Source organism: Oxyura jamaicensis, chromosome 5 (genome assembly GCF_011077185.1).
Source record: "Oxyura jamaicensis isolate SHBP4307 breed ruddy duck chromosome 5, BPBGC_Ojam_1.0, whole genome shotgun sequence".
NCBI classification, from domain to species: Eukaryota; Metazoa; Chordata; class Aves; order Anseriformes; family Anatidae; genus Oxyura; species Oxyura jamaicensis.
Genome location: NC_048897.1, coordinates 24,404,703 through 24,427,819, shown reverse-complemented (window position 1 = coordinate 24,427,819; position 23,117 = coordinate 24,404,703). Strand labels below are relative to the sequence as shown.

The window sequence follows — 23,117 nt, the reverse complement described above, 5'->3', positions numbered from 1 at the left end:
ATCATTCTGTGTAGCTTAGACCAGAATCCCTCTCAGTCATTTTTTCCCTCACTACCATGGCTACTTTAGAGGCAAAAATGCCTCCAAGTAACCAAATAACGTGCAAGAATGCTGGGGAGTCTGGGGGCTGCTGCATCTGCTAGATGAACTGGAACAGCTTTTGGTCAGCTATGGCATGTTTACAAGTTTCCAGCATATTTTACTCCAAAAAAGGTGATGGTGTACCATAGGACTCTAATCTCTGTTCTTTCCACTTTCTGGAGAATAGCCTCTCTATTTACATCTAAGGATGAGATATTAGCACATTAATTAAAAAATATTGACAATGTTCAACATTTTATTTTGCAAGACTGAAAAATGTCAAGCTGCATACAGACTCTTCCATAGTGACTGTCAATAACACTTTAACAATGTTAAGACATTTATTTATGACATTATTATTAAGGCATTTGATATAAAAATTAATGCAACTATCATTTTAACAGATTATGTTATCAGTGTTTTCAAGGGACAGGTCCGTTCTGAGAAACTGTGATTTGGTTGACTAGACCCCTTTATTTTTGGGCTTCTTCTAATACGGGAAGAAACAGATGGGACTGTTCAGAATATAAATATTAAATCAGAACATGAAGTGTTGCATTGATACATACCAGTCCTGGTGGTAATGATGCATATACTAGTAGCTTCTTGTATTGTTCAAAGGTGAAAAACTGTAAAGAAAAGTTAGATTGAAACTGCATGGGAAAAAAAAAAATGAGTTAATTATGCAAATTAGTAAAACCAAACTACAGTGATGTTCCACTACCTCATATCTTGAGTAGCCACATTAAGTTCTGCAAAAAAACATAAGCTACTTTTTTTTTTTTTTTTTTTTTTTTTTTTTTTCATGCTCTGTAGACGTGTTTGATGTGCAATAGTAGACTATCAGGCTTCAGAACTGATTTTATTAGCATATTGTGCACAACAGCAGTATAAATGCAGTTAAGGTTTTATGTAAGAGTTCACTTACAACATATAGTTCTTGTTTCCAATTTATTATTTTCCTCTAACATCTAATTTTCATACACTTGTATAAATGTAGTAGTGTAGTAGCAGATACTATTACTGGCCACCAGAAATCACCCTCATACTTAATATATTGCAATCATCTTCACATTTTTTATGAGAAAAATGTAATTGCAGATTTTGAAGACAGAAATTCTGTAGATTTTTATAGTTTTTCACTGTAAAACCCATTAATTTTCAGAATACTTTTTTTTTTTTTTTTGTGAAATCTCAAAACCGAAGCAGAATAAATTAATAACTTTGTTCTTCCAAGAAGATTGTTGAGAATAATCCTGACAGCACTGAAGTCAGTAACAAGCTTCCCATTGACTTATGCAGAGAGACCTTCACAACTGACTTCCTGTTCTGTAAGCACAAACTCTAAGATGCATCAGTCAAGGTATTTTCAAAAGAAAGCGTGTTTGTGATATTTTATAAATTATAAGATGTCCTCTCAAATACAATCCTGGCCATCCTTGTTCAAAAAAGATGTACTCAGACTACAGCATATTGAAAACACGGTTGCCAGGATCCTAAGGAGAATTTAAGTTTTTTTTTTAAGAATGAAGACTGAAAGAGAAAAAATGCTTGTCATATTTAGTCTAGCAAAAAGGAGGCTGCAAGGGAATAAAAAACAAGGAGAGAGAGATGTAACAAAAAAGTGGGTATAAATGAGTATAAACTACTCATAAGTGGATTGTAGCTTGACATAAGATGAAACTTTCTCACAGGCAAAGAAGTGGGGTCCTAATACAATAGGAGGGTTCTTAATCACTTGTTAGAGAGAGTTTGATAAATTTCTGAAAGGTAAACATGGAGCAGCAGGGAACTAGACTTGTTGACCTAAGATATCCTCTCTAGTCCAGTGCTGCCATGAACAGCAACAACCCCTGAAGCCCGTCTTGTTTCTAATTCATATTCAGCAAATATGTTGCTGAGGCCACTGAAAAAGCACTTCAGGCTGATGGCACATAGGATAGTTCTGAGGGCAATGAAAAAGAGGCTACAGCATGAGGAATGAGGATAGCAGAAAATCTTGTGGGTTATAAAGAGTAGATATTTGAGTTCCAGGGAAAACTAAAGATACTGGAAGTGTTATTTCATGTAATTTTCACAGAAGGAACACTATGAGGCCTGGAACTAAAGCTCACTATTTGTGAGTCCTGTCTATCTATCAAGTATTCACTACTTTGTGAGCGGAAGGAAAGTGGCTTTTACATGGCATGTCCAGTATTACATGAAAAAAAAAAACCTGTCACAGCTTCACCAAGACTGCATAAACACAGGTGGATATTTACTGGAGCAAGAGCTGTCACATCCCTTTATAGAAAAAAAAAACTAAAATCTCTTACCTTCTTGGCTCCTTTCCAAAGCTAACCTGTAACACTTTGTTAGTTTAGAGCAAGCTGATTCCGATGAAGGTGGGATCCACTGAAAGTCTATGTATTTCACTCCCATGTATGAGACCATGAACACTCACATATCAACTAGCCATGAATGTGACATACTGTTTCACCATGAGAAAAAGGCAATAGGAAATGAGGCCAACAGAGATGTGGGAATCTTAAGAAACATAAAGGAATAGATTTTTTGGGCAAATCAGAAAGACCTATGCTGTGTCTCATCCAAAGAAGACATCCTCAGTCCCTCAGACTCAGTTATCACAAACCTGTCAGAATAAAACATCCTTTCCATAAACCAAAAGAAATAGAATAACCACTAAATTGACATTTTAACTTGTTTAGAACCCTATCCTATGGCTAGTTCAATAATGTTCTTCAGTCAAGACCTGGTTCATCTGGAAAGTCACTAGAATCTTGCTAAAACCAGCAAAGAAATAGATGTTAATGAGTTGATAACAACACCATATTTACAAAAGGGGGGAATGTGTATTACACTTCCATAATGTAAAATTAAGATGTTAAATCCTGAAACTTGGAGGACCAATACTCTGGCCAGTGGATATATACTTTTTTATTATCAATAGGTATTGTGGAAAATTTTGCAGAAAAGGCCCTAGAACCAGAGCCTAGATAGTAATTGCCCAGTGTACAGATTGCACACAAAACATGCAAACATCTTGCAAATATGTTTAAAATCATTGTACTGGCCTTGGCAACAATAATAAAAGACAGACTGTAGGTCTATCTTGGATAACTAAAATATAATGAAGTATTCCTTCTTCCATAATATGTAATAATTTTCTGTGTTATTTTTACTTATAAGTAAAAGGAAATCTTTGGAAAGTGTCAATTGTAGGTAGATGAGTTACTTCTCTAAATGAATTTCATTTCTTATTGTGGTAAAGTTTGCTTTATTCTCTGTCCAGCATCTTTCTACTCATTGTTACCCTCCTAACCTTTAATGGAATTTCTGGTATTCCTTAATGTTTCCCATAGTGTCACAGATCTGTAAAATGGTTGTAATAAAGGCAGAAATACATTACCTAGCAATTTTTTGGTCTTAAAATTTTTACCTTAAAAATCAATAGTTTCCTAGAGTAGTAAATAAAATAATGACATAATAGTAACTACGCCTCATATTTATTTTTTAAAGAAAACAGACAAATATAAGGATTGATATAAATGTTGCTGGGTATACGAGTGGCCAGTATACATACAATTTTGCCAAAAATATCCAGCTATATCATATGGGTTTACATTATATATGTATACCCAAATTGTTTTTAAAAAGAGTAATTTGTCTTTTTCTCTACAGTTGTATTAAGTTAACAAATTTGTGCAAAAAAATCCCCCAATAAATGTATTTTAAACATGCTTTTCTGTATAGAATAACCAAGGTTGTCCATCTGGCAAAGATACACTTTAATACACAGAGAACAGTCAGGCTACTTACCAGATGCCTCAATAACTCTAAGGTAAAAATATATGCTTGAAACAAGATGTCTGGGAATGCAAGAACAATATAAATTTACCCCAAAAGTTCATCTGTTAACCATTGTATTGGCATCATCACTTCTTTCCTCCAAGTTCAATCAAATATAAAGTTGTAAACTTTGACTTTTCGTCTTCCAGAAATACCAGCTTTCTTTTTTTAGAAGGGAAATAAAGAAAAAAAAATATAAAAAAATAGGAAGATAGACATGAGAACCTACTTGCCTAAAAGTGAACCTGTATCTTCAACACTTAACATTAAAGCTGAATAACTGTGGCTAAGTAACTTCATTTTATCAGATTTATATTCATTAGCAAATAACCATGCCACGTAAATACAATATTCCAGTAGCAAAACTAAATTTCTTCTCAATACAAAATTTGCCTTGCCCCTTCTCTATACGCTTTCATGAGGTATAAAAGACACTTTATCTAGAAGTTTTCAAAAAAGTTCATTACAAACCAAGGCTAAGAAATTGCCTCTCTACCTTTTTTTTTTTTTTTTTTTTTTTTTTTTTTCCTCAGACCTCAAAGCCATAGTCATTGATGTAGTTCTCCATGACCCTAAATCTCACTAGTCAGGTTGGCAGCAGACAAGACACATATTTAGGCCTGTTAAAATGAAGAAAGTCATTAGAAGAATAAAAGGTGGAGAATAACCAGAGAAAGCAGTGACTTTCCACTATTGTTTCACATTCATATCCAAAGAAGGTTAGTGAAAATTTTAACCAAGCTGAATTCTCTTCAGGGCAAAGCATAGATTCAAACTCCACTTTGGATGTTAGAAATTGTGCTGGCAGATAACACCTGACATTAAATAGCTTCAGTATCCAGGAACTTAAAATCACTTAACTATAATGCCCTATCCTGCCACTGAATCATTGGAATGTAAAATATAGCTGATATCTCAAGATAACTTGAAGTCCTTTTGGTGTCTTTGGAACACCATAAAATTTAAAATAAAAGTGTAAAGAATTAAATAATTCAATGATTTATTTAAAAGCATGTTTAGCATTTAAATCTGATTCTCAGTATTTCAGAAAAAATACTGGGCCCTCAAGTAAATGTTCAAGAATTAAGTAGAAAGCATCCCACTAAGGGAGCACCAGTAAAACATTTAAGAAGTTGTGAGCTTATGACGTACAAAAGGAGGCTGAGAGAAATTAATTTGTTTATCCTGAAGATATGAAGGCTAAGGGGATCTAATTCTTGTCTTTCACCATACAAAGCAGGGTTACAAGAGAGGACAAAGTCAGAAGCTTCTCAGAGGTCCACAACAAAGGCACAAGAGGCAATAGGCAAAGTTGTAACAGAGGAAATTTGGATTGGATATATGGCAAAATTCTTTACAGTGAGAGCAATTAAGCACTAGAGCGGGAGCACAGAGAGGCTACAGACTCTTCATTCTTGAAGATTTTCAGAACTCAGCTAGACAAGGTACCTGAGCAACATACTCTAACCTGAAGTCAGCCATGCTTTGAGCACGGCTCCAGATGACACACACAGAGATCTCTCTCAACTTAAATGTTTTTATGATTCAACAATTATATTGAATATTGTGGGGTTTAAGCCAACTTAATCAATATGAGTAAGAGAAAGTGACTCATGATTTTTGAATGACTCAGGATGGTAGGAGAGAAATCATAGTTGGGGTTGTACTTTAACTACAGATATGCTGGAATCTAAAATGCATGATCAGATGGACTTTGAGCTGTTCCAACTGAAACACAATGAAGAGACAAAGAAGACATTACAGTCTGAAGAGAACAAGTCATTAGGAAGCTTTAAAATATCATCCATTTATTCTTCACTGCCATTTTGCTATTAAATAGAACTTCAGTTTGCTTAGTTGTATTAAATAATTTTGAGTTAGGTGACACACATCATTGGCATCTAAAATGCTAATGCAAACAAGAAGATGACATTAGCAGAACTCCTTTAGGATTCTGTTACAAGGTGACATCCTGGCACTTAATATGAATATTATTCCTCTGAAAAGGAATTGGAACATGAATGATTAATTGCAGGCTAAGGCCCAGGATCACATGAAGCCTTTTTTAGAAAGACACCAAAAAAAAAAAAAAAAAAAAAAGTAAAATAAAGACTACAGAAAACTTCAAAGTTCTGAAGTAAGAGACAAACTTTTGTTCATAACACCATGGATGCTTTGACAGATTTAGAACTGTAAGATGAAATGCTTATTTAGTAGCACTAAAAAAATGGTTGCATTTCATAATTGAAAAAAATGGTGTATTGATATTCTTTGCCTAGGAGTGTTACTAAAATAATATTCCAGAAGTTGAAATAGAGGATAAAAAAAGAAAATCAGATCAACATTTGATGTTGAATACACTGTTATAGGCTAGCATCCATTTCAAGTGTTAAGAGAGCTGGAATAAAAAATTCTTTGCATGCTAGAAAGTTGTACCCACTAATATATTCAATCTGTAAGAAAGCAAGAGTATGGAGCAGTGCTCTTAGAGTACAAGAAAACTCCAGACAGCACTTCAAACCTACAGACATACTTCAAGTTACTTAGTAAGTATTTACTAGGAGCAAATTCTTTAAAGGCTTCATTTATTAAGCTATTCTGAGTATTAGTTGTTTTGTAAATTGGCAGGCATTTCCAATAAAACAAAATGTCTACATTAGAGGTAATTATGAGGCTAAAATATGAATTCTAGTACTCTGTTATAAACATTGCTTATTGCAAAGTTTAATTGCAATTTGTAATTACAATTTGTTTTTCAGTAACAGTTTGTATATTTATAGCCTAGCAAAAATAGCCTAGCATTTTAAAGCCTTATACTACACTTCTTAATCAAGAACAGTTTTTATTGTGCTATTCAACAGGAAAGTTTCCTCATAAAAATCAGAGAATCAATCTGCCAAAGCTTAAGAATCTAATGCTTAGGAGAATCAGTGTAGGAGAAATAAAATATTTTAGAGCTGACACTCTCTCTACTCATATTTTAAAAGTGGAAGCATGTTTCTTTTATAATTATTATTATTTACCTTCACTGCCCTTTTGGGTGTCTCAGCTAAGATGGGAGGGAATATTCCTTTGTAGAAGCCAAGCAATCTATTGAAGAAAAAAGGAAAAGATTTTTGTATGGTTAAACAACAGATCATTGCCATACTGCCAATTCTATTTTCACGTTTACATAAAGCAACTAACATTTTAACATTTCTAAGCATACAAATAATAGAGATGCTCTTTGCTTGCTTGCCTGCTAAACAATGTTCTACCTATTCTATTATGTGCTGGTGAGAAGACAATCAAAAGAAAGCAATGAATAAGTAAAAATTCAGTCAATTTTTCCTGAGTAAACAAGTATTTATATTGAATAAAAGAACAATTTTGAAAATGAAAGGAAGTATTATTTAATTATATTAATTTTCTTGACATTGCAGTGATATTTAAAATTGAAGTCATGACATACTGTTTTGGGAAAAAAACACTGTGACAAGTAAGTTACATACAACACCTGCATGCTCATCTCAGATACTAAGCTAAGGCATCTTTTAAAATTTAGTTTTACATATGCTTGAAAATACATGACATAACCTTTTTTTGACAACCTAATTTTAAACACCAGTTAGCTGTTCACAGAGACATAACATAATAAATGTAATTTGTCTTGGAAAAAACATTCAGGCGGTATCTTGCTGAGGTACTCATTCAGTTTATAATAGCTACAGTCTTTTGGAGTTGATCTGAAGCTAAAGATCAACTTGTAGTGGCACTTCGCATCGCAGTATCTAAATTTTATATATAATATATAGATGTCATATATAAATGTCATAAATGTCTGCTAGGCCTCCACATTGCCTAGGTAGTGCTTAGCTCAGAATGATGTCTAATGCTATGAGCAAGAAGGTACCTTGCCAGCCAACACAGGTATATCTTAAAACATCATTTTCAGAGCTCATATTCTTCTTCCCTGTAAGAAGGAAACTGTCTATAGAAAAAATCACTTCTTAAAGCAAAGATTTTGCAAACTTTTGAAATATTTAAAGGTTGAGATTCACTTTTATAAAACAGCCTATTACATGGAATACTTTTACAGGGTGTAGATGAGTAAGCACAACAGAATCTCCTATAGTCATCCTGTGCACATCAAAAGAAACCGATTAAATTCACAATCCCCACCTGACTATAAAAAAGCACAAATGCTCTGTCATCTTTTTCACCTTTCTTCTAACATTTCTTTGAAGTCCTCTTCCTAAGCTGCTCCAATGTAAATAAAATATTTAGGCTTTTAAAGACTTTCCAGAGTGGGAATATCACTTATCCTTCTTCTGAAGTGAGCAAGGTACAGATTCCAGTTCATGATGAAAAGAAATGTTGAACATTTTATACAATGATGGTTTCATGACAAAATATTGAAAGCCCTTGGATAAGAGACCTCAGGAATTCAGTCAAGGAGTTAGATGTTTGAATTTCCCCCAAGCTTCAACTTAGGAACATAAATATATATAGATACTTAACTATGTACATATATCTGTACCTATATGTACCCCTACAGATGTAGATACAGATATAACCATACCGATAGATATACCTATCCACAGATATTGGTATAGTGATATAGATATAGTGGATCCACGCTTAATCTTTATCAGTTCATACATATTCAGTTTACTCTTGCTGATTCAGCAAGCTATTGAAACGTTGAATAACTTTATGCAAGTTATTCATACAGTTTAATGTGAGTTCAAACTGAAATTGAGGTCCAAGTAGGATCAGCAACAAGAACACAGATCCCTATAAACACTTTCTTCCATTCAGCTCAGTCTAAAACTCTGTAAGCGTATCTACAACAGGCATCCTCTTTAGAATTTCTAGTACTTCAGCATGATTGGAAATGGAAAATGAAACATACTCCACTGCTCTACTCACAAGTGTAGCTCTCGCTACAGAGAAGTGAAACCTGAACTTCATCCAGATTTTCTCATTACTAGAAGATGAATAAGCAGAGAAATATGCAGTGTAACAACCTGTTAGTTCTAGAATCCCACTGCGCCATTGCCTAGACAGCAGTACAGGTTGCTTTTTCACTGTAGCCTTCATATATATTGAAATATATGCAGTTATTGAATATATAAACCTTGTAATGTTCCTGCAGTCTCTGAAAGTCTCAGGGAAATTCTTCAGAGAAAATGTGGAGTGGAAGGATATAGCAGGAATAGAGCAACAGATCTGCCATTTCAGCAGTCTTGGGAGGCAGATAATTGTGTCTAAAAATAACAACATTCTATCAGATATGGGTGTTGAAATATCAGCAATTCAAATGATCAGCAGGCTAGGCTGTGAGTTGTTTGAAAATTCTAGAGAAATGGGAACTGAAAATACAACAAACAATTATCCATTGCTCCTGAATCTCAGAGTCATAGAATGATTGAGGTTGGCAGAGACCTATGAAGGTCATCTGGTCCAGTCCCCTGCTCAAGCAGGGCTCCCTAGAGCAGGTTGCCGAGGACCATGTGTAGTTAGGTTTTGAATATCTCTAAGGAGACTCCACAACCTCTGTGGGCAACCTGTGCCAGTTCTCAATCACCTTCACAGTAAATAAATCCTGCTTGATGTTCAGACAGAAACTACTGTGTTCCATTTTGTGCCCATTGCCTCTTGTCCTGCTACTGGGCACTACTGAAAAGAGCCTAGCTCCATCTTCTTTGCACCCTCCCTTCAGGTATTTAGACATATAGATGGGATCCCCCTGAGCCTCCTCTTCTCCAGGCTTATCAGTCCCAACTCTCTCAGCCTTTCCTCATATAAAAGATGCTCCAGTCCCATAATCATCTCTGTGGCACTTGCTAGACTCTCACCAGTAGATTCATGTCTCTTCATGTATTGGGAAGCCCAGAACTGGGCAGAGTACTCCAGGTGCAACCTCACCAGAGCTGAGTGGAGGTGAAGGATCACCTCCCTCCACCTGCTGGCAGCACTCTTCCTAATGCTTCAGAGAGCAAGCACTTCAGAGAAGCTGGCATGCTGATTTCCCAGAGAGGGTCAGGGTTTGTGCTATTTATTTATGCTCATAATGGTGCCTTGCAGGTATTTCCTTGCTTAAATGAAAATACTTGAGTTTGCTTGAGGTAATAGCTTAAACAATGATCTGTTGATTTTGTGTTCCCTTTGGTTCCCATCACCCCAGGCCCTTTGCTTGTCAGCCCCATCCATCGCTCTGTCGCAAGTCTGCTGGTAGCTCTCACCCTCATCTGTTTTCCCTGGTTTAAAGCCCTTACCAGGTTAGCCACCCTGACCCAAAGATACATGTGCAAAGATATCACTGTGCATATTATGTGAAACTGATCTGCTGCAAGGCCAGCACAACAATGTTCTCTTGGAAGAACCTCTACTGTGAATGAGGAGAATGTGCAGAGCTCAGCAGCTATATTCATGACCCTACAATGGGGTTTCACTGCTATACTTCTCTTTTCTTCTGTGAAGGCATATTTCACCATGAAAAACAGACAGGAAGGAGTTAAGGTCTATTCCTATGGAACACATTAAGTTTAGAAATCTAAAAACACATGAAAACTTTGAGGATATACATACGTATATGCAATATATAATTCAGTAAACATGGTAAGGACTAGTTCAGTATTTAATTATGAAATGTGGCTTTTTTTTTTTTTTTTTTTTTTTTTTATACCTCACTTGAAGCTGAAAAAAATGTTAGAAAGCAAAGTTACTGAGATGAAAGGAATAAGCAACTAAAACACAATCTCATCGCATCACCACATCTTGTCAACTGAATAAACTTTTGCATTAAGCACTAATTCATATAGAAACTTCTCTTCCTGAGGTGGAGCGGCTGCCCTCAACTTTTCATATAATGCTTTAAAAATCATGCCCATTAAGGATTTATTTATTTGAAATTTTTCAGAATTAGCTATTTATTTATTTATTTATTTATTTTTCAAAACTAGCATGATGATAACAGAAACTTAAATGGTTCTCATGTCAACCAGAAGACACAAAGATTTATACTTCTTTTTTTCCTCGGTCAATAACACTGAGTTAGCCTACTTGCACAAAGTGTATAAAAATTTTCAAAGTCAACTAATGAATGGTGATGACATTTCACATTTGAAAGATATTATCACCTGGATTCAGGCCTTCCTACAGAAAACTGGTGTTCAGAAAAATTATGGAACAGCAGCAGCAATCACTGCAGCATGTGATAGAAGAGAGAGGACGTGACATCATACCCCTAGCTAGAAACATTGGAAAGAACAAGTAAATCTCTAACAGAAACACAGCTACATCTTATTTTGTTTCAGCAATAAGGGTCTAAATGAACATCACCATTCAATTGTATTCTGGGCAACAGCCCAAACTCATCTTTGCAGCAGTTGATTTTGAAACATTACAGTCAATCATATCTTCTCAATTTGTTCTTTCAGGCTTTTGCTATCCTTCTGGTTTCCATTTCTTGTTTGGAAGCCTTGAGTCATTCAGCCTGGCAAGACGACCAACCGAAATCAGTTATTTTCTCCAAATTATGCTGAAATTGGGATCTTGCTTGGTTTGTTGTTTTCTTCCTCTCTTTCACATAATTTTCCCTTTAAGGATCTAATAAAGCTGATTGAAGGCATGAACACAATATTGCTTTTCTCCTGTTGCTGTCAAATTTAAGTCCCTTACCCACATTGTTTTATAATTGAAAAAAAATACCTCTTAGGTCCAATTCTACTTTCATTACCTCAGCATTATCCCAAGTATAAATAAAAGACCTGGGTTTCATGATCATGTCAGTTATATTAAATGGAATGCGCAACTTGCTGTTTTTACAAGAATTTTTCTTTCAGCAAAGGGAAGGAATTTTGTAGACATGCTTGGCAGAAGGCTGGGTATTCTTAAAAAAAAAAGTAAAAAACAAAACAAAAATCAGAACACATACCTGAATGTAACAAAATTTGCTTAAAATTTTATTTACACCAAGGAAAAGATACGCATAGTATGTAACACGTTGTGAATTTATTACTATCAGAAGGTAAAACAACTGAAAACAAGGCAATATGACTTTAATATATGCTACTAGTGTGAAGTAATCTTTATGATGACCTAGCTGAAGATTTCAAAGATTTTAAATTCCCAGAAGTTAGAGGAAAACTATCAAGTGCTTAGTGAAAACAGACACAAATTAGTACTTCCTGCTGAGAAAAATGGACAAACAATTTAGCTATTTATTCTGAGAGCAGCAAATCACTAGCCAATTGTCACACATGTAGTTCATCCTAATCACTGTGCCTACAACTGTTTGCCCATCTGGAGAGGTATGCTATAGGGAAATCTGGGTGTCATTCAGCAAGAATAGGCATGGAGCTGGGCATACTTGAAAAGATATTAAAGGTTGGAAACATTCATAGAAAACCAGGTTTCAACACTCTGTTGCTATCCAAAAATCTTTTTTTTTTTTTTTTTTTCCTTGTGAAGTATGTTATGTATATTATCCTACTGCAAATGTTAAACACATGTCACTACAGGAACCTCAGAGAAAGCTATTAGTGACATACTTATCCAAGTTAGCTTCTGAATTTCTATTATGCAAATATATTTCTGTATCTATTCTTTGCCTCTTATACAGATACCTGCTATTATAGACATCAGCACTAAATACTAGGTACTTATTTTCACGTCATATTTATATTTTTTTCACTGAGCTCTCATTTATCTAGGTCACCATTGGCTACAACACATGGGAATTAAGGAAAACATATATATATATATTTTTTTCACAGCAAGTAAAAGTAATACAGAATTATATGTTACCGTGGGGCTGCAGTAACACTGATGTTATACTATATGCTAAAAGAAGACCAAAAGTCCAGCTATAAGGATACTAGAAGTACACTGACTCAAGAAAGAAATCCTTCAAATAAGTTAAGGCAACACACAGTATGAAAAGTGACTGGCTAAAAAGGAAGAGACCATCAGTGAAAGGTACTCTTAAGATACTTCAGAAAAATAATAAACAGTGGAGGAGCTGGCTCAGAAACAATCAGACTGGCTAAGAAATGGATTAATAATCAGCATCAACCTACTTCACTTATTTAAAATGACAGTCATCACCATATTTACTGCATGTGGGTCAGATTATGAAGTTATTATGATCCATCATCCATGTGACTTTGTTATTCTTACTGAGAAATGAGTCTTTCTTCCATGACTTTTAATCACCTCTCAATCTCTTGTTCAAAATCCTTGCTAATTTTTGGCTTTCTAGTCTGCACTCTGAATTTAAATTTGTTACAGGACACACCTAAATATAAATCCCTCAAGAGAGGGAAAGACGATACCTTCCCCTTCCTTTCTCGTGTCTATGGCAGCAAAAAGTGAGAGTAAAAAAAGGGATCTTTGTTAGAATTTCTCACTATTCAAATGATTGCCCTCTATACTACTTATTCCTGTATGCTTTCTGGGTTTCACTATACTTAAGAATTTTTAAAAAGAAACACCTAGGAAGGTGAAGTTTGAAGTTAAAGCCCTGCATTATAATGGACAACATAGCCTCAACAATTTTCCATGTGTTAAAAAAAAAAATATATATATATATATTGTTCTGAGTTTTTGTTTTGAATATGATTATAAATTAAGTGTACATTATTATCCTGTATTGCTCAAGTAGATGCACTTAAATTTAACTGGATTTTTAAACATCTAAGTACTCAAATCTATTTCAGATACAACAACTAATTGCAAATGTGCTTAATTAAAGAAGTGATTGTCATAAGCTGTTCAGAGTAGGTCAGTCATTCGGACACCCACACCCTGGCATGCCTCTAGGCTGAGTCCTCAGCTGGTATAGCCATTTACCAGCATCCATCAACAGCAGAGCCTGGTGGCCTGATGCTGGAGGAGCTGTCTGTGTTTGCAAAGCAGGCAGCAGCTGTTTGTGGGACACATTTTGCTGGGGAGAGTGCAATGCAAGTGCCTGGGGCTGTAAAGCTGGACTGACCACTGCTGCCAAGGGAGGAATTGGGCCATATGTGATGATGGTGACTGCTGCAGGGTGGAGAGGCAGGACACTGCCAGCTGCAACAAGCACTGCTCACTGCTGCTTCTGCAGTCCCTCAGCAGTAGGAGCACCAAAGTGCACCCTGCGATTACTTGGTCCCACCTTTGCCTCTTCTTTCTTAACACTTTTGCATTCTGGCCCCCATCACCAATGAATGAAAGATGAATTTTACCCATGGTCTGTTTGATGCAATCCCTGTTGAAATCGCTGCAAATGGAAGCATTATTATCACTGGCAGATGGTCTAGGATCTTACAAAATTGCTGAGCTGCAGAATGGGTCTACATGTCTCATTTCTTATGACTGACAGCATTTTCTTCTCCAAAAGACTTTCCCTGTAACTGTCCCTTTGTTTGCAATAGAAATAAGCTACAGACATGCCAAAACAACTTTGCCTAGAGCTTCTGAAACAGAAAAATTCTTCATTGCATTTTGGATTGTCAGAACTGGCAGAATGCTTCATTTGTTCAGTAGGAGTTTTAGTTGTTCAAACACTAGAAGAGAATTTAACTTCTCCCCCTTTTGCTAACAGTACTGCCATAACTGGTACGACAGGAAGCAGTCACTGTTTTAAAGTAGCTCCATACGTATGTCTATTGAAGGTAAAGAATGCAAGAAAATGATTCACTTTTAGTTTTGATACCAGATAAAAACAGGCTTTGTAGCTCTGTGCTATTTCTGACAATAAAATAAAATAAAATATAAAATAAAATAAAATATAAAATAAAATAAAATAGTTGAGAGGATAACTAGATGAGTTTTTTTTGGAAGAGATCGACAGCATTTGTCTTTGTTAAACTGATGCTATGACTCATTAAAGGAAAATTCATGAGATTAGCAAAATTTTCTGTACTTGCCCTGAGAGTTTGTCCTACTTAGATCAGTAGTGACTCAATAAAAGTACAACAGTTTAATTTCATCAGAAAGAATGTGTCTCAGGAAGGAAATTTTTGATTGCAAGTTAATGCTAAACTTCACTGGAATAAGTTATGCTCTTCAACATCCACATGTGTAATCTCCAGGGAGTTACATGACTACATGTATTCTTTCCCATCTGCTGGCTAAATATGAGATTTAAGAGGCTTTCAGTGTCATTATATAGATTAGTGACTCTCCCAGGAGGACTCTAGTTCACAATACACTGAATAACTTCCAATGAGATTTAGAGGACCAACTTTCAGAGATCATTTTGTCTGTGCATGGGTTTTGCACCTGCAATTATTTGTGCTTGTAATTTATGTTACTTAGATGTTTTTAATTTATAGATGCAATCAGTGATGTAGATACTTAAATAAACTGAACTGCAGGTGCAAAATTTTGTCTGCAATAATTTGGATTCATAAACATATTGATCATCTGAAGTCAAAAGTAAAAATTATGCTAGTAGTTTTATAATGTTTTTAACAGACTAAAAAACTTACATATTATTACTGTTTCTCAAGAAAGTCTCAAGGCAGAATTTTTTAGCATCAAAAAGAAAAAGGTATCATTAAAAATGTACATGCACATAATAACTAATTGAATTCCATCTTTTAGTATTTTGACCTTCGGTGTATTTTTCTTACTCCCTTTACAGTACCTCTAGCAGGAAATCATAAAAGATTCATGATTTTGTAACAGGAATACTGTTGATAGTTGCACCAGTAGAGTGAGACAGTCTTATATGCACAGAGATCAAAGTGTGAGGTATTTGTAGCACCGCTAAGGTAGTGAAAAGCACCATGAATACATACACATCCTGGCAGTTGGATTTCCATCTGGCAGACAGTGGTGGTGCATAGATGTACCTTGAGAGTGAAGGGTATTATTATACAGATGCATGAGGAAACTCACATGCATGGCAGCTACCTGTCAAAGGACAAAATACCTCTTTGTGTCACTGAAACCAAGTTGTGTCACGAGCCCTCTTCACTCAGGAGGATTTAATCGTTATGAGGGAAATCACTAACAGAATTTTTCATTAAGAACATTATTAGAAAGAGTTTTATTACATGGGAGTAAGAAAATTGCACCTCAAAAAAGGCAGAAAGTTGTTGTGGTTAGTGCCAGGTACTGGGCCAGTGCCATGGATCATTTCCTCCACCTCCAGGATGCCATCACGGAGTGCTGATGTGGTGCAGCTGGTGTGAAACCCAGCCCTGATCCTTTGTTCCAGCCTGGGCTATGCTGTTTAAGAAAACTCTGTCACATGAAGGCCTTCATTATACACTGACTGTCATGGATGCTGGAACCATGCCCAAAAGGATACCTCCTATTGTTCATGCACCATGCGCAAACGCCCTAAAAATACCGTACAGATTAATACCTTTTCCTCAATGTTATTCCAATCTAAGAACAAACAGAGTTGACAGTTAATAGAAACAAACTTATTTTCATTTTTTAGCACAATACATTCTGAACATGAAAGCTCCCTTTTCAGGCAATCTGCAGCAACGCTTCCAAACTGATTCCACTTTCAATACCTCCTGTGTTCTGATGACATTCCTCTCGTACTTCTCACACCATTTTTAAGATAAAACACCATAATGCCATGTTATTACTTTGTCTGGAGAGGTAACTAACCTTCACTCTGAGTCTCTCAAAGGGAATGACAGATGAGGTAAGTTTAAATGACTCAGAAATGAAGAAGACTTAGCAAAGATTTACCAAAGAAATCCAACCAAAGCTGACTGCTGAATGAATAGAAAGATTTTGCAAGGCTTTAGACCAGTGCTACACTTCATTGTGGTTACCAATGAAAAACCTGCTAGAAGATTGTGGTGCAGAGATATAAACGCCTTCTAAGACCAGATCTAGAGGAAAGACAAATGTGTGATGGGAAGAGTCATGTAGAAGTTGTTTTCCTAATTAATATTATTATTATTTATTATTTAGTGACCTACTCTTGTTTTCTGTAGCCATGCCTCACCTGTCAATAGTTTCTTCATCTACATAGACATCTATAAAGAAACTTAACACTTTTTTTTTTTTTTTAAGTAATGGAGTCTGTGTCTCCGTGATGTGGCAGTTTCTACAGAATTAAAAAAAAAAAAAAAAACAAAACACACACACAAAAAACTTGCAAGTTGTTCTTTGAGCAGCATACCTGCCTCAGCAGGTTTAACTTGAACATCTCTTTTGAAATGTTTTCTTTTTCTCAGTATACTCTTCTGATCCAGCACCCTTCTCAACTTGAACTCTTCTGCAGAAATTTTGCCACTTTGGCATTGAATAAACAAAACAAACCAATCCTCTCTCACAAATTACTTTTAAAAGCTTGCAGAGTATTTCACTTTACAAATGAACAAAATGTTTCACACAATAATCCAAGTAAAAGCAACACAAGTTATTTTACAGCACACAGTATGATTTTCTTAGTACAACTTTTGTGTTATATAAATTGAAATAGTAATAATACGATATTTTTATATATCTCAAAAAAAGTAAATTTCAATCAAACTAGCTTTTCTTCTAGATCTCTAATTTTCTCTGTATTTGCCAAAGAGAAATCTTTTTTTTTTTTTCTTTTTTTTTTTTTTTTTCTTGTATAGCTTACAAGCATGCCATTAGGCTTGCTCAGCAATCAGCTCTGAGTGTTTAGGAGTCAGCTACATTACCCAGAGATTGTCGCTGCACCTTTGCAGCTAGCAGTATGGTTTACCATGATCTCACAGTCTGTAAGCGTAACAGCAATTTGCAATCACACTTCTTCCTGGTTCACCATCATCAGAGACCATTACAAAGTGAGTATAAACAACAGTTCACTAGCTATGACTAAATGATTACCTGGTGCTGTACAGAGACATGTGAAAACCATCCCTACAGACAGTAAAACTAGACAGGAGACAAGAACACATTTATCTTGTTTTGACTGGGGTAACAAGCAGCCACAACACCAGTTTCATTGCAAACCTGCACCTGGCAAACTGCTGCTGAAGAAAATAGTCTGCTATGAGCAGATATGCAAGGCAAGGGTGGGCAGAGAGCTCAAGCTGCAATGGTTGCTGCTGTAGCTGCAGGTGATGCTGAAGGAGCAGGTGTTGAAGTGGTCATGAACTCTGGAGGTCTGGAGGTAATGCCAGGTTAAAAGGCATCAAATACTACCAATATCAATATGCAACACAGCAGATTCTTCTACGGGCTGTGCTTTGCTGTAAATTAATAATGCTGAAAAGCCTGCAAGTGTCAGTGAGCTTTAATAAAATGTGCCTATAGTTCAAGAAAGAAGCCTGCAAGATTTATGATTTGTACTGAAACTGTGTAAAAATGACAGTACAGTACAAAAACTCAATAGTGTTGATAACAGTCTTGTGTCCTCCCTTGGGTTATAAAATTAACACAAGGACATCACCTGAAACCAGCTGAAAATTATTTAGATAGCTGCATAACTTAAGAAGTAAGAGAAACCATGAATTCCTGAGAAGCAGTATTTCTTAAAGCAGTTCAACTTAACTTTCTTTGTACCATGATGCACTAGCTGGTTTAAGATAAGCTTTTCTTCCTGGGAAGAACACTCTTTAGTAAGCAACTTTCTACACTGTCATGGGTAAAATGGAGTAATAGCAACAAAGCTACAGACTCTTCTTCACTGATTCAACTCCTACTGAAGTCAAAGTCAAAGTAGTCCTCTGCATTTTAATAGAATTTATACCACATCTTTTGTAAAGAAGATTTAAGTGAAGTTAGAAAATATAACTACCTATTTTATTTCAGAGACTACATAGTCCTTAGTTCTTCTCTACATATTCAAGACCCCTTCATCTTTTTGTACCTGTGGTTCCATCTCCCTATTTTTCTTCAGTTTTTATCTATGAAGCCCGTGATCTTAGTTCAAAAAAAAAAAAAAAAAAAAAAAAAAAAAAAAAAAAAGGTTGGTACCATAAATTATTGAGAGAAAAAGCATAGCAGACTACTGCTACATTCAAGGATTAAGCAAAAACACTTCAATGAATTTGGCTTATGAATACTGACATATGTCTATTGCCCCAAACATATATAAAAACACACCACTAACAAATACAACCAGTCTTACATGAAAAACATTGTACATTTTTATTCAGGACTTATAAAAAAAACATTTTTTTTTTTTGTTGTTTAGAGATACTTAAAAAATGGCTAAAGGTACATTCTGATAATGAGTGTATAAAACTTACTCTTGAGGATACAATAAATCATAACCAATAGAGAGTGGAAAGAGAAATGTAATGCTTTCCATCGTCTCTGGGGTCTGCCCTGCATGTGGACCCCTCAGAAACCACGAAGCATAAAGCAGTGCCTCATAATGTAATGAATACCTGTAGTTTGTAGGAAAAGTACATTCACTCCACATACAGACTCAGGATGTAGCAGTGCACAGAGCCCTGGTACTGCAGCTCGAGCCTGCTACCATTTGAGCTAAAGCAGAACTACAATAGCTGGCACTAGCAGCAGTTCATTTATCCTGTCTGCCGGTAAGCCAGCACAGCACACACAGGCAGAATCACTTTTCAAGTAAAATGAGTAGAGAAAGGAGGTAAGGAGAAAACTACAGCTTTGTATTAAGTTTAATGTAGATACCTACCTAATTAATTCATTTTTCAAAATTATTTAAGCCTCTGGGAACACAGCCTTCCTACAAGACGTTATACTCGAGCGGCACTACATCACGACAAGTCAAGCACATAAAATCAGCTTGGAGATGACGAATAATGAAGTATTACTTGAGATTTTCAGCTTATTCACTCCATACTTGTTTGTGATGATGTGGTAAAAAAAATGCTTTGGATCTTGGTTTTAACCATTTTACTGGACATCTGGTGTTTGCTGCTTAAAGTTTCACTATTACCAGGGTCATTGTAATTCTATAGCACATCTGGGCCAAATTCCCTGGCAGATTTTAGTGAATTCTGTGGCAGTGGAAACATCTGTAGCTGCGCACAGTTCCACACATACAGAATTGTGAGGAGCTGCAGAATGTTCTTGGATCTTTCACATGTCAGTGTCCAGGAAATAACCCACCAGTAATGGATTATCTTTTGGCAATTTTTGTTTTTTTTTAAACTTTTGTGGGATACATCCAAATCGGGTAAAACCACACAGATTCTAATCACTAACATTTTATTTTCATCAGCTATTACAGAAAACACTGGTTCTTCAGTTTTCATGTTTTCAGAACACACAGCATTTGGAAACATTTTCTTGTAAGTGGATGGACTGATTCAATGGACTGGCCCACTGTCACTGAAAATTTTGAGAACTGCAAATAAAGCTTAGGCTACAAGAGCTGAAGACAGTAAGAGGAAAACTTAGTAATAGATTGAATGAAGGACTAGACATAGTAATCATGATTTTTATTTCTAAGGTAAAAATAAAGATTAAAAATTGTAGCATTATCACATCCACCATTTGTGTGCAATCAACTTTTGTGTTAAAATTCTTTTAAAGACATTATAGCATAAAATAAGTTTCATTTACATTACAAAGAGAGGCTTGTGAAAATTAGTGCCCTGGAAGAAATAGTCTCTTACTCCCCAGACCCTGAAATATTTCTTCCAACCTGTTACATTTAAATCAATATATTACAATTGCCTGGACTTGATCCAACACTTTCCTTTGAATTTAAAAAATAAAGTAGAAGAAAAAAAAACAAAAAAAAACAAAAAAGAAAGAAAATCCTAGCAGCAGCTTTCTTTCCAGTAGCATAACACTTCACTGACCACCAGATGACTAACTAAATTTGTTATTTGCTGAGTCAAGTAGTTCTTATTGTATGTGCTTAGACTGGAAAAGTGAATCATTGGACAGGGTAAGACCTCATTTATATCGCAGTCTAAATCCTAAACTGAATTAAACCCTAAATTCTGAAGAACTATAGCAAAGATATTGAAGGAAAAAAGTCTGGGACTACAGTGAGTTAGCCTACAGAGTTTTTCCAGCCTCAGATGAGACTTCAAGTCATTTTACAGGGAAAAAAATAAAGAAAAGAAAGCAGCATGCCAGGATGGATAACGAAAATGACAAAAATGACAAAGAGCAATAAACTGGGCAACCCATATATGTGGACAGAGAAGTGTGGAAGGGAGAGCATAAGGGTGCCTAACACAGGAAGGGGGATCCATGACTAAATACAGGGTTAGAAAGATTTAGAACACATTTAATAGCTCCATTTAGTAACTGCTTGTTATAGGGCAGGTTCTCTTCAGCAGTGTACCCACTTTAAGAAATGCCTACACCTTCCCAACACAGCTTCCCCCGCTGCTTGTTTCCATCTCTATACCACAGTCTTTCACAGTCATTTGTGCTAATATGCTTATCAGTATGACCACACTGTATGCCAGACCACTCATGAGTGGAGAGAGGAATTCAAAAAAGGAAATGCAAGGTGGCTGGGAACAGTGGAATTCTTCTGAAATTGAAATCTTCTTCCAAAAGAAAGAAAAATATGTGGAGATGACAGGACAAGAGCAAAAGAAGCTGAAAAGTCAAATTTGTGATGGATGAGTAACATTGAATATTTATGGCTTGAAATTCTGTTCAGGCTGACTGAACAGATTTTCAATAGGGATTAAAAGACATTTCACTTTGCTATATTTGTTTGCATACAGGTTAAAGACAACATTGATCTTGAAGGCAGAGAATCTGAGCAGCAGTCTAGGTGGAACAGACAGCAAGAGACAGAGAGGATGCTTGGAATGAGGAATTTATGATAGTCCCAGACTGAGGCAGAAATTCCTCACCCACGAACAGTAAATAGGTAAGACTCTGACCCTTCAAAAACAAACCATACTCCCCCAAAGGATTTCCTTTTCACCTCAAAGGACAAATCTGTGCTATCACATCTTCATCTGTATCCAATCTTGCTTAAATTGAAGGAAAAAAACAACCTCCCTATCATGCATCTAGTCATTTGTGCATTAAGGACAAATAATCCCTCTTGATCACTGACAGTGACTTGCTGAAGCTCTGAAGCATGATGTAAGTACCATCATTACTATAATGCAAACCTGCAAGTGTTATAGTAAATTTAGGGCAGTGCAGGATTTCCTGTTCTCAAAGCTTCATTCAAGAAGGGGCTTGAGTTAGGAGACTAGAGGACAAATTCAGAATGAATCCTTTAGGATCTATCATTTTAATGATACACATTTTCACCTGGAAACTACATTAAATAATATTTGCAAAGACTCAGGTAATGTCCCTCCAGCAAAAGTCCCCAAGAAAAACCCCTCTAGCTGATTGCTCCAGTGTTTTTATACATTCAGAGGAAGCTGCATCTGAAGGCCGAATTGCTAAACATCATATTCCCACATACTGGCTGTGCTGAGCTGATATTGTGGCTGGTATGAGTCTAAAAACCTTGAATTCATAGATGCCAGAAAACTTTTTCCATAGGTGAAAAATACAGAACAATCAAGTAAATTCTCAGTATTCTCTTTCACCACCAGTAAAACTTAACCCCTTGAACTTTATGACACAAGGCTCATTTTCCTCCCATGGCTGTTTTCTGGAGCTCTCAAATTTCTACAGCATCTCTATATTTTCTTTGAAGTGTTGATTCAATTCAGTATCATATAATTCAGTATCTTCACATTTTCTCTGAAGTGTTCAGTACTGTATCAGTTGTCTTACCAAAGTCATGGACAGAGGCAATACTTCCTTACTACTCCTTAGTTGCACACAGCAGTTTTTTATACTTTAAGATTGAATGATCCTTTTTGCTACACTACAATCTTATAAGCTCGTTCATATAATTATCTTTAACTACTAATTCTTTCGATATTACTGCTTCCCAAGACAATGCCCTTTACATTATTGATATAACAAATACAATACAATACAAAACAAATACAATATGAATTCTGATTACCTCATGACTTTGTATTTGGCTACATGAAAAGGCAATTAGTTTTATGATGACCTTGTAGCTGGGTGTAATTTACAACAAATACCTGTTCTAATTTGCTGTCCCACCAGTGTTTGTGTTAATTGACTCACTTGCCAATTTTATTAAATGTTCACCAGGAAGGAACCACAATACTGACTGTAAACGCTTATTTTAACTTCAACTTTCTGTATGTGGCTTCTTTGTTTTTATTTAACTGAAACTCTTAATTATTGTTCCCTCCTTGACTCAGAAATATTAAGGGCTGGGCTGAATTACAAGTTTGATTCCAGAGATAACACCTTGAAAAAAA

General features: G+C 35.7%; 1 protein-coding gene across 1 annotated transcript in view; it reads right to left on the bottom strand.

Moving 5' to 3' along the window:
• SLC25A21 (solute carrier family 25 member 21) overlaps nucleotides 1-23,117 on the bottom strand; it is a 257,460-nt gene that overhangs the window by 22,478 nt on the left and 211,865 nt on the right. The window contains exons 4-5 of the mRNA XM_035326974.1: nucleotides 6,954-7,020; nucleotides 651-710 (exon numbers count right to left, since the gene is read on the bottom strand). Of these exons, the coding sequence (XP_035182865.1) occupies nucleotides 651-710; nucleotides 6,954-7,020 (127 nt within the window). The remainder of the gene's footprint in view (nucleotides 1-650; nucleotides 711-6,953; nucleotides 7,021-23,117) is intronic.